This window comes from Grammomys surdaster, unplaced genomic scaffold, assembly GCF_004785775.1.
Source record: "Grammomys surdaster isolate TR1022 unplaced genomic scaffold, NIH_TR_1.0 266, whole genome shotgun sequence".
Taxonomy (NCBI): domain Eukaryota; kingdom Metazoa; phylum Chordata; class Mammalia; order Rodentia; family Muridae; genus Grammomys; species Grammomys surdaster.
In genome coordinates this window covers 1,022,965-1,034,987 of record NW_021604707.1, presented here as the reverse complement: position 1 = coordinate 1,034,987, position 12,023 = coordinate 1,022,965, and the positions used below count along the sequence as shown (strand labels likewise).

The following is a 12,023-nucleotide window of genomic DNA, read 5'->3' as shown; positions in this document are numbered from 1 at the left end:
TCTCTCTCTCTCTCTCTCTCTCTCTCTCTCTCTCTCTCTCTCTCTCTCTGTGTGTGTGTGTGTGTGTGTGTATGTATTTGTATATATTTTTTGTAGAACTGTATCTCCTTAAACACAGCTATATATACTCAGAAGCCTGGAGGCAGAGCTTTAACAAAGGGGGTCAAATCCTGTTCAGATCATGAACAGGATTTTTTTCCGGAGAGACTGTGCTTGTGGAACAGGAGGCCAGATCTGCCTGGGGTCAGCATCTGTGGGGAGGACTGCTGCTGCCCAGGAGGTTTTCCAAAACAAGATAGTTTAAAAACAACTGCCATGACAGTGCCTGACTGTAGTCCCAGCTTCTTGGGAGGCTAAGGCAGGAGGATCCCATGAGCCCATGAGTTCAGGACTCATGGGCAACAAAGTAAGACCCCATATAGGAGAGGGGAGGGAGAGACAGAAAGAGAGAGAGAGAGAGAGAGAGAGAGAGAGAGAGAGAGGAGAGAACAGCAATAAGAAAAATTTAGATGATAGTTTTTCGTTTATAACACCACCATCAAACCTTTATCTTATTTTAATTTTTCCCCCAAATAAGCTGCCTTTGTTAAAATTACTGAAAACTGAAATGCATGAGATATAGCGGTCCTGACCTAATCACACCCATGTAATAAATGTTCCTTCTCTTTTGATGCCGTAACTTGGATCTCAGAAGTCCAGTGGCCACAGACTTGGTGCATCCTGTCTCCACCTTTGGTATGAACGTAATACCAGCCACTGAGTATTTCCACGAAGGGAAAGTAAGGCTTGTCAGTGTGTTCAAAAACAAAAACAAAACAAACAACCAGCTCAAGAGCAAGGCGCGAGTTTCTCCATCTGGAAGTTAACTTTCCCCTGAAAGAACTGCATTCCATGGCAGAAATCCCAAGGGTTTAAAGAGTCAATTGAGTAAAGATGACCTTGGCAAAAATCACCCTTGGTCTCTGTGTGTCAAAACTGCAGTTTCCAAACTCTTGAGAGATTAATAAATCTTTAAAAAGAGGTTGAGGTGTTTGGAGCTTCGAATTCCGAATGGGAATTGTGGTGTGAGCTCTGGACTCCGGCTGCAGGATGAAGGCTACGGTTTGGTGATGTGCACTTCGCTGTTCCCGTTCCCGTTGGTGGTGGTTGTGATGATGTACTGTGTGGTCTGCTGCTGGCTGGGGCTCGTGGAGTCCAGAGAGTCACTGTGTGCAGAGGGCTGAACTTGGACTGCCCCGGAGAGAGCAGAGGCTTGCTTTTCCTCCAATTCTGGCTGGCTTTCTGATAACACATAATGACCCTAGAGCAGAAGAAAAAGATCTTTGAAAAAACTGGGGTATGGAAGAGAGCGAGGAAACTACTATAAGAGAGGAGAATCACATGTCCAAAGCATGCTACAAGTGAACCTAACAGGTGTCTTTGAGAGATGCTTGACCTACGACCTTTGTGGAGGATGGATAGGCCACAGGCTACAAAAGTAGTTCAAAGGAACACCTCTGCTGTGTCAACAGATAACACAACAAGGAACCTTAGGTATGGACATTTGCAACTTGGTGACACTTGGCTAGGCAAAAAAAGTTTTTTAAATTAAAAAATAAAATAAAAGATGCTCTTTAAAAGTTGCTCCTGAGCGTTTAGAAATTTGTTTTGTCAGTCAAGTGTTAAAATTCATCCAAAATGAATTGAAAACTTCATAAGGTCTCTGTAAAAGGGTAGACTGGTATCAAAGATAGGTCTTCAACATTAATGGTTCCCAGATAATAGAATTTCAAAGCCCAATAATATTTAAAATAACACTAGTGGGGCTAGGGAGATAGCTCTGTCAGCTAAGTCTTTGCCACAAAAGCATAAAGAGCTGTTCAATTCCTAGAACTGGACCCACCCACAAAAGGCGTTCTGTGCCCCAGTGTTAGGGAGGGAAATAGAAGTAGATCCTTGGCTCCCAAAGAATCCTAAATTATATTTTTCCAAGTAAAGACATTTAGAATATACTAAAGTAAAGGCTAGAGAGATGGCTCAGCAGTTAAGGGCTTATGTCCTCTGTCCATAGAACAGAGTTCTGTTCCCCACACCTGTATCCTAGCTCCAGAGGATCTGATGCCCCCTTCTGATCTCCTCAGGTACCTGCGTTTACATACATGTATCCCCCATAGACAGGCAAAAGAGTCAGGGACAGCCCGCACTCCCACGGTTAGGAATCCCACAACTATAGCTATTCAGCACTAACATATGCAGAGGACCCGGATCAAACTCCTACCGGCTCCCTGATCTCTAATCCTTCCTTTCCTTCCTCCAAGAGACTCCCTGAGCTCGGCCTAACACTTGGCTGTGGGACTTTGCATCTGCTCCCATTGGTTGCTGGTCTCTCTGAGAACGATTGTGCTAGGTTCTAGTCCCAAAATTGCAGTCAGGACAAACTGTAGGTTGGAGGGTTGGGGGCTGGGTAGGTATCCAAATCAACTTGAGGCCTTACCTGGTTTCAGGAGATGGCCAGTTCAGGTCCCATGTGCCCCATTATTAGGAGTCTTTGTTAGGGCTACTCTCATAGATTCCACTGAGTTCTTGCTACGCTGGGTTTCTACCTCACTCCCAAAATGTTCCCCAATTCCAGTTTCTCCCAGCATTTTCTCTCCCCTCCCCCATCAGATCCTTCCTGTTCCCAACCCCACCCATTTTCAATCCACAGCTAAAGTCTATGCTATTTCCCCTTCCCAGGGAGGTCCTTCCCTTCCTCCTCCCCCTCCCTTAAACCTTTCTTGCTAGCCTCTCTAGGTCTGTGGCATTATCATCTTTTACTTTACAGCTAATATCCACTTATAAATAAGTACATACCATGTTTGACTTTCGAGGTCTGGGTTACCTCACTCAGGATGATTTTTTTTTTCTAGTTCCATTTGCCTGCAGATTTCATGAAGTCATTGTTTTTAACAGCTAATTAATACTCCATTGTGTAAATGTACCACACTTTCTTTAGCCACTCTTCAGTTGAAGAACATCTAGGTTGTTTCCAGTTTCTGGTTATTACGAACAAAGCTGCTATGAACACAGGTGAGCAAGTGTCCCTACGGTAGGATGGAGCATCCTTTGGGATGGATATAGCTGGGTCTTGAGGTAGACTGATTCCCAATTTCCTGAGAAACCACCATATTGATTTCCAAAGTGATTGTACAAGTTTCCACTCCCACCAGCAGTGTAGGAGTGTTCGTTCCCCTGGTGCACACGCTTGCCAGCATGAGCTGTCTGTCACTTGTGGTTTTCATCTTAGCTGTTCTCACAGGTGTAAGATGAAATCTCAAAGTCATTTTGATTTGCATTTCCCTAATTGCTAAGGATGCTGTACATTTCTTTGTTTCTTGGCCATCTGAGATTCCTCTGTTGAGAATTCTGTTTAGCTTTATAATCCATTTTTAATCAGATTATTTAGGTTTTTTTTGATGTATATTTTCTTAGGTTCTTTATATCTGGAAATTAGTCCTCTGAAAGATGTGGGATAGTGAAAATATTTTCTCATTCTGTGGGCTGTCATTTTGTCCTATTGATGATGCCCTTTGCCTTACAGATTGTCAGTTTCATGAGGTCCCATTTATTAATTATTGATCTTAAGTACCTGAGCTTCTGCTCAGTAAGTTATCTCTGGGCAATGAGTTCAAGGCTAGTCCCCACTTTCTCTTCTATCAGATTCAGTGTATCCAGTTTACATTGAGGTCTTTGATCTACATGGACTTGAGTTTTGCTCAGGGTGATAAATGTAGATCCATTTGCATTCTGCTACATAACAGTTAGATCAGCACCATTTATTGAAGATGTTTTCATTTTTCCATTGTAAATTTGGCTTCTTTGTCAAAAATCAGGTGTCTATAGATGTATGGATTTACATCTGGGTGTTTGATTCAATTCCACTGGCTAAACTGTTTTTATGCCAATATCATGCAGTTTTTACTATAGCTTTGTGGTAAGCTTGAAATTGGTTGATTCCTCTGGAAATTGATACCTCTGGAAGTTCTAACAGAATTGATTTAGCTATCCTGGGATTTTTGTTTTACCATATGAATTTTCAAGGTCTATAAAGAATTGTGTTGGGATTTTGATGGGGATTGCACTAAAACCATCTGGATCCAAGATTTTTTTTATTGGAAGACTTTTAATCACTGCTTCTATTTCCTTATAGGTCTATTTAAATTGTTTATCTAATTTTGATTTAACTTTGGTAAGCAGTATCTTTCAAAAATTTGTCCATTTCTTTTAGATTTTCCAATTTTGTGGAGTATAGGATTTTTGAAGTATGATCTAATGATTCTTTGGGTTTCTTTAGTGTCTGTTGTTCTATACCCCTTTTCTCTTCTGATTTTGTTAATTTGGATATTTTCTCTCTGCCTTTTAGTTAGTTTAGATAAGGGTTTCTCTATCTTGTTGATTTTCTCAAAGAACTAACTCTTTGTTTCATTGATTCCTTGAATTGTTTTCTTTGTTTCTATTTTATTAATTTCAGCCCTCGGTTTGATTCTTTTGTGCCATCTATTCCTCTTGGGTGTGTTTGTTTCTTTTTGTTCTAGAGCTTTCAGATGTGCTGTTAAGTTGCTAGTATGAGATCTCTCTAATTTCTTAGTACTATGAACTTTCCTCTTACCACTGCTTTCATTGTGTCCCACAAGTTTGGGTATGTTGTGCTTCCATTTTCACTGAATTCTACAAGTCTACAACGTCTTAGTTTCTGCTTTGATCCAGCAGTCGTTCAGTAGGGAGTTGTTTACTTTCCATGCTTTTGTAGACTCTCTGTTGTTGAAATCCAGCTTTATTCTGTGGTGGTCTGATAGGAAACAGGGATATTTCAATTTCCTTGGTCTGTTGAGACTTGTTTTGTGACCATATATGCGGTCAATTTTGGAGAAGGTTCCACGAGGTGCTAAGAAGGTATATTCTTTTGTGTTCGGGTAAAATGTTCTGTAGCTATTGTTAGGTCTGTTAGCTCCATTATTTCTCTGTTTCATTTTTATCTGGATGTCCTGTCCACTGGTGAGAGTAGAGTGTTGAAGTCTCCCACTATTAACATGTGGGGTTTGATGTGTGATTTAAGCTTTAGTAATTTTTTTTTTATAATGTGGGTACCTTATGTTTGGGGCATAGATGTTAAGAACTGAAATGTCATCTTGGTGGATTTTTACTTTGATAAGTAGGAAATGTCTTTATCTCTTTTGATTAATTTTGATTGGAAGTCTACTTCGATAGATATTATAATTTATACACCAGCTTGCTTCTTATGTCCATTCACTTGAAAAATCTGTTTCCAACTTTTTACTCTGAGGTAATGTCTATCTTTGCTGTTGAGGTGTATTTCTTGTATGCAGCAATGCATGCTGGTTTTGTACCCTTTTTGTAAGTCTGTGTCTTTTTATTGAGGAATTGAACCCATTGATATTAAGAGATATTAATGACCAATGACTGACTGTTAATGCCTGTGGTTTTGTTGTTCTTGGTAGTGGTATGTGTGTGTGTTTTCTTTTGTTTTTGCTGGTATGAAATTATTTATCATGTGTTTTCTTGGTTATAGTTAACGTCCTTAGGTTGGCAATCTAGCACTTTCTATAGGGCTGGATTTATAGATTGATATCATTTAAATTTGTTTTTGTCATGGAATATCTTGTTTTCTCCATCTATGGTAATTAAAAGTTTTCCTAGGTATAGTAGTCTCTCCTGGCATCTGTGGTCTCTTAGGGGCTGCAAAACATCTGTCCAGGCCCTTCTGGCTTTTAGAGTCTTTGTTGAGAAGTTGGGTATAATTTTAACAGGTCTAGCTTTATGTTTCTTGGCCTTGTAGCTTTTAATATTCCATCTTTGTTCTGTATGTTTATTTTGATTCTTATGTGGCAGGGGGATTTTATTTTCTGGTCCAATCTATTTGGTGTTCTGTAAGCTTCTAATACCTTTACAGACATGTCCTTTTTTAGGTTAAGAAATTTTTCTTCTGTGATTTTGATAAATATATTCCTGGGTTATTGATCTGAGATTCTTCTCCTTCTTCTATTCTTATTATTCTTAGATTCTATAATGATGTTTACATCTGTAGTTCCCATTAGCTTACCTAGATTTCCATTTCCATAATTACCTCAGTTTGTGTTTTCTTTATTACTTCTTTTTCCATTTTCAAGCCTTGGTTTCCTTCAACTGTTTGTTTCTTCTTGGCTTTCTTGGCATTCTTTAAGGGGTTTATTGATTTTCTCCAATTTTTTGTTTATGTTTTCCTTGGTTGATTTATTTATTTTAAGATTTATTTAGATGAGTATATTATAACTGTCTTCAGACACACCAGAAGAGGGCATTGGATCCCATTACAGATGGCTTTAGATAAGCCACCATGTGGTTGCTGGGAATTGAACTCAGGACCTCTGGAAGAGCAGTCAGCGCTCTTAACTGCTAAGCCATCTCTTCAGTCCCTTTCCTTGATTTATTTACAGTTTTTTTTTATTTCCTCTTTAAAGACCTGTATCATCTTCATAAAGTTGGTTTTAAGGTTAATTTCTTGTGCTTCAACTGTGTTCGAATATCCAGGTCTTACTGTTGTAGAAACCTGGGCCCTGGTGGTACCATATTGCCCTGGCTGTTGTTGATTGTGTTCTTACACTGGTGCTTAGGCATCTTGGTTGTCAATGATTATAGGTCTATGTACTGATTTCTGAGTTTGTCTTTGATGGATGGGTGTTTTATTCCTTGGTTTCTGTTTCTTCTTTGGTCTTCTAGTCTTTGTGACCTGGATATCTGGCAACTGGCCTGACCTCTGTCTGTCTGATCCAGTAGGGAGTCTCTGGAGACCTTGGGGGCTGGACTTCTGGGGGCTAGCTTGGCCAATGGTGCAGCAGGGGGTCTCTGCCAGATTTAGGAGGTGAGATACAGTGATGATGAGGGAAGTGGGGACTGGGTGTTACTGAGTGAGTGGAGGAGGTCCTCTGCTGGGCTGCCTATCTGTGGTTCCGGTGGCCAGTCGGTTTGGTCTCTGGTCCCACAGGGAGTCTCTGCCTGAGTTCACCTATCTTTTTTTCTGCCTTGCTTGGCCTGCACCAGTTTTTTCTGGCTTGTGTGGCCTGCACCTGTGCAGCTGTTCTTCTGACTGTCGTAGCCTGCACCTGGACAGTGGAAGTCAACCCAAGTTGAGGCCAGGGACAGTACAACAGGAGGAACAGCGTGGGATAGGACGGGGGGGTGGGGTGGGGGGGAAGACAGACAGTGGAATGGGTCTTTAGGAACTGAATCTAAGGAGTGGGGTAGTTCAGCTGGCAGGTGAGTGACATCTGACTGGCATGGCCTGCACCTGGCATATAGAACTTCTCTTAAGGCAGCCTGTGGCTCCATGTTTGTGCAAGCAGTACCCTATAGCCAGGTTTCCTGGCACCTCTCCTGACTTTGCCCCAACTTGGCAAAGTCTCAAATACACACACACACACACACACACACACACACACACACACACACCATAAGTAATTCATTATATTATTCCCTCCCAGCTAAAGTCTTGTAATATTTACAAGAAGTGCTAGATCTGGTAGGTTTGTTGTAGTTGAGAGCTGAATCGACATTCACTAAGGATATGGCGATAAAGATCCAGCTTTCAAATCATCAGCTGTGAGAAAACTGACCTAACCACTAACTAAAAGAAACAGGAGGCCTGGGAGGTAACTCAATGGTAGATGACCTACCCAGCAAGCCACCATGTATAAGGTCCTGGGTTCCAATTCCAGCACTTTAAAGGGAGGGAGAGTGGGAGGGGCGGAGGGAGAGAGAGAGGGAGGGAAGACGGATTATAACCAAGCTATAACACAGCCCTGGCAGAATGGCTTACCGGAGTCACTGCTTTCACTTGCCCAGAAGTAACAGGGGTTGCCACACCACTGTCTGTGATCACAAACTGACCTGGAGGCAGTGTCATCATTTGAATTTCAGATGCTGAAAACAGGAAATAAACAAAATTTAGTGGTCTTAGATTTTAGTGTAAGTGCTAGAAGAAACACATGCTTTTCTACCTATATTATGGGGCTATATACCAATAAACTCACCATAAACTGAAAATACAGTTAAGGGGAATACATTTAATACACATAAATTGCCAGGTATTATAATGTACACCTTTAATCCCAATACTAGGGAGGCAGAGGCAGGAGGGTCTCTATGAGTTCGAGGCCAGCCTTGCCTCCACAGTAAGACAGTCAAGGCTATAACGTAAGAATCTGTTTCAAAAAAAAATTTTTTTTCATATATAAATTACCAAGCATTATAGCTTAACCTATCCTACCCTCGGCATATTCATAACCTGTGTTTTAGCTATAAGGACAACCCTGACAATAAAGTAGGCTAGGCAGCTATATGCCTAGCTACTCAAGGCTAAAGGTGAATCAATAACTTGAACCAAGGAAAAGGCTTAAGGTGAATGGCCCAGAACAGCCAAAGCAACAAAATGAGATCACCGTCTGAATAGCAGAAGCCAACATGGTGTATGGTTGTGTTCTTGCCCCACAAACAGTAATCTTATGCTAAAAATCTCAAATCCACTGGGCCTGGTGGCACAGGTCTATTACCCAAGCACTCAGGAAGCTAACATAGAAGGATCACAAATTTGTTTTTTTCTTTTCAGATAGGGTCCCAGGTATCCCATCTTGAACATCTGGTTGCTCTGCCTCTCACTTCCTGAGACTACTGGTCACGTGGTGCCGTGCCCAATTTATGCTGTGCTATGAATTAAACCCAGGGAGTCCTGAATGCTACCAGCTGAGCTATATCCCCAGTCTGGGCTACATAGTGTCTTTGAGACTTGCCTGAGCTATATGGGACCAAAAAGCCAAAAGAAGAAAGACCCTCAGTCCTAAGCTTGAGGCCACCCATACCTGCCAATGCTCACATTCCCACTGAGAAAGCCCCCATGGTTTCCCACATTTGCAAGATCTTACAATGGTGTGATTGCTTTTACTCTCTCTATCTTTCTCTTTCCTTCTTTCTTTCTTTTTTGTTTTTGTTGTTGTTGTTATTTTTGTTTTTGTTTGTTTGGTAGCCATGACTGTCCTGGAACTAACGATGTAGACTAGATTGGCCTTGAACTCAGAGATCAGCCTGCCTCTGCCTCCCAAGTGCTGGGATTAAAGGTGTGTGCCACCATGCCTGGCTTGATGTGAATAGACCTCTAACAATAATTACATGTGTGTGAAGAGACTAGTAAAGAGGGATCATATAAGAAACAACCAATGCCTCCTCACTCAAAAGTGTCTTCCAAATAGTCACAAAGACAAATACTCAAACTTTTTAAACTTCGAAATGAGTTATAAAAGTTTACTTTTTCTAGCTTGGTATCTTTCATACTCAGATATGAATTCATGGCACAAATGTCTTTACAGCTGCCTAGGATCACAAGTGAATATGCAGTGGTAATATCCCACTAAAACAGAAGAGAGGTGAGTAGGAGATTGACTAATGCCAACTCAGGCAGCAACAGAAGGTAAGCCTGGGACACTTTGTCTTCCCAGCACAGGAAAGGGTCATGGGTGAAAGATGCAGGTGCCAGGGTAAACAGCCAAAGGTGAAGTAGGCTGAACATCCATAAAGGTAACAAATGCAGCAAGTCCAAGCACATCATGGTTATGTGTGTGTATAAACATCATGAGCACAAAATTATACTACGATACACATAACTACTAGCCATCTGGGATATTGTAACAGAAGGAAACTGTCTTACTATTTTGAGGTACAGTAAAATAAGTAATGAACCTTGGCATTTAAGGTATTTAATTCTGCTTTTCCTATGCAAGCTGTATCTTAATTTTATGATTACGACAATTTTTTCTTTTCTTTCTTATCTTGCTTTGCTTTCATTGTTATTTAGAGATCTTGTTTCACTATGTAGCTTTCTAACCTCAGCTAACTATGTAGACCAGGCTGGTTTCAAATTCACAGAGATTCCCCTGCTTCTGCCTCTGCAACTGAGGGCATGCTCTTGTTTGTTTGTGATAGCATTTTCTAGGTAGCCTTGCATAGCCTGGTAAGCCTCCTGCTTTCCAAGTACTAATATTATAGGCTAAGGTTACAGATATGTGCTTCACCATACCTGGCACAATTTTTTTTTCTTTATAAAACATTTCTACCTAATGAATGGGAATGACAGAACCAAATTAGAGTATCACAACTTTGGAAGTCCTGATGAGACAAAGAAGCTAGAGAATAAACACTAATGGCTTTGAGTATTACAGAGAGAGAAGTGGCCCAACCCTCGAACCAGCTGAGGCCCCTGGGGGAAAAGAACTGAACCCTGGTTAATCCTCTAGATCTAGTTGCCAGTCTACAGGAAACAAATAGAAGACAGTACATCAAGTGATGACATGGGGATACCACTGGCAAAACTCAGTGTGAGGACTACAGGACACATGGCCAGCTGGTCTCTCCAGCAGACACAGCAGCTGCATGGGGAGGGTGAGAAGATGTGGAAAGACAGTTGAAGATGCTGTCAGCTGCATGGATGGCCCTTGCTCAGCACCCAGTTCAAACAAGAAGCTCAAACACCTTTCTCAGATGATCAAAGGAAGATAAATTCTGATTGAGTATTGAAACTATATTTGACAATGTTAAAGAATTATTTCCATTTAACTTTAGACTGATCAATAGCAATAGCATGATTTTTTTCCCAATGTTTTGGGCTAGGTACATTTTGGGCTCAGTAATAGAGCAAGTACTTAGCCTTGTGTGCCAAAAAACAAACAAAAAGAGGTCTTTGTGGGGTTTTTCTTTTCATTTGTTCTCTTTTTAATGTTTTCGGTTGTTGTTGTTATCGGTGTGTGTGTGACTGTGTGTCTCTGTGTGTGTGTCTGCCCTGTGTGTGTGATACATACATGCATGCTAGAGCAAGACATCAGGTATCTGCCTCTGTGCCTCTATTACTTTCAACTTATCACTTAGAACAGAGTCTCTCACTGAGCTTGAAACTCACTTTTCACCAGGCTGCTGACCAGTGTGCTCCAGCAAGCTGACTATATCCACTCCTTAACAGGTGTGAGCCGCCATGCCCAGATTTTATTTGGGTACCAGGGATTTGAACTTAGATCTTCATACTTGTGTAGCAAGTATTTTCACCCACTAAGACATTTCCCCAGCCTCCTCTCCTTTCTTTAGAGACAAGGTCTCATGTAGCCCAGGCTGTCCTCAAACTTCCTATGTAGTTGAGGATGACCTTGAATGCCTGAGTCTCCTCCTCCACCTTCCAAGTTCTCGGATTTCAGGTATGCATCAGCATGCTCAGTCTCATTTTAGAAACATACTAAAATGTTTAGAGGAAAAGAATGTAATGAGGAAATTATCTAGTCGGGGTGGGGAAGAAAGGTAGGCAAGGCTGGGCAGGGCTTAGGAACTGCTGAAGTCAAACAGAGCGTACAGAGGGTTCCTATACTATGCTCTCTACTTTTCCTAATAAATCATTTCAGTTGCAGAATATTTTTTCAAGTTAAAATGCTAATTCCTGAAATGATTACAGTAGGTGTATATGTCATTTCATGTTTGTTTGTTTTTCTTTTTTTTTTCTTTCTTTCTTTCTTTTTTTTTTTTTTTTTTTGGTTTTTCGAGACAGGGTTTCTCTGTGTAGCCCTGGCTGTCCTGGAACTCACTCTGTAGACCATGCTGGCCTCGAACTCAGAAATCCGCCTGCCTCTGCCTCCCAAGTGCTGGGATTAAAGGCGTGCGCCACCACTGCCTGGCTGTCATTTCACGTTCTTAAACTGAGAATAGATCAAAGAGTCAGTCTTCTGCCAGGTTCTCTAGGTCACCTCTAAGTAACCTGGGGTACCTGTAAGTGACTTTCATCCATGCTCCTGTGGGCAACCCCAATACACTCATGGGCTCACCAAGCTAGATTTGAGCATAATAATTTCTGTCTGTTAGTGTCCTATCTGGAGTAAACAGACAGTTCTTCACACGTCTCTAAGGAAAGTCTCACAGCACAGCTGGCACCCGAAACAGGGATGGCAGAACTAAGGATGAGGTGAGAAGAGTGGCTACAGCAC

The 12,023-nt window shown here is 41.3% G+C and overlaps 1 protein-coding gene across 1 annotated transcript in view; it reads right to left on the bottom strand.

The window, feature by feature from the left end:
- Positions 1 to 44: 44 nt before the first annotated feature.
- Positions 45 to 12,023, bottom strand: part of Prdm10 (PR/SET domain 10) — a 103,893-nt gene continuing 91,914 nt past the window's right edge. Inside the window, exons 21-22 of the mRNA XM_028776193.1 lie at positions 7,832 to 7,935; positions 45 to 1,300 (exon numbers count right to left, since the gene is read on the bottom strand). Coding sequence (XP_028632026.1) covers positions 1,097 to 1,300; positions 7,832 to 7,935 — 308 coding nt within the window. The 3' untranslated portion in view covers positions 45 to 1,096. The remainder of the gene's footprint in view (positions 1,301 to 7,831; positions 7,936 to 12,023) is intronic.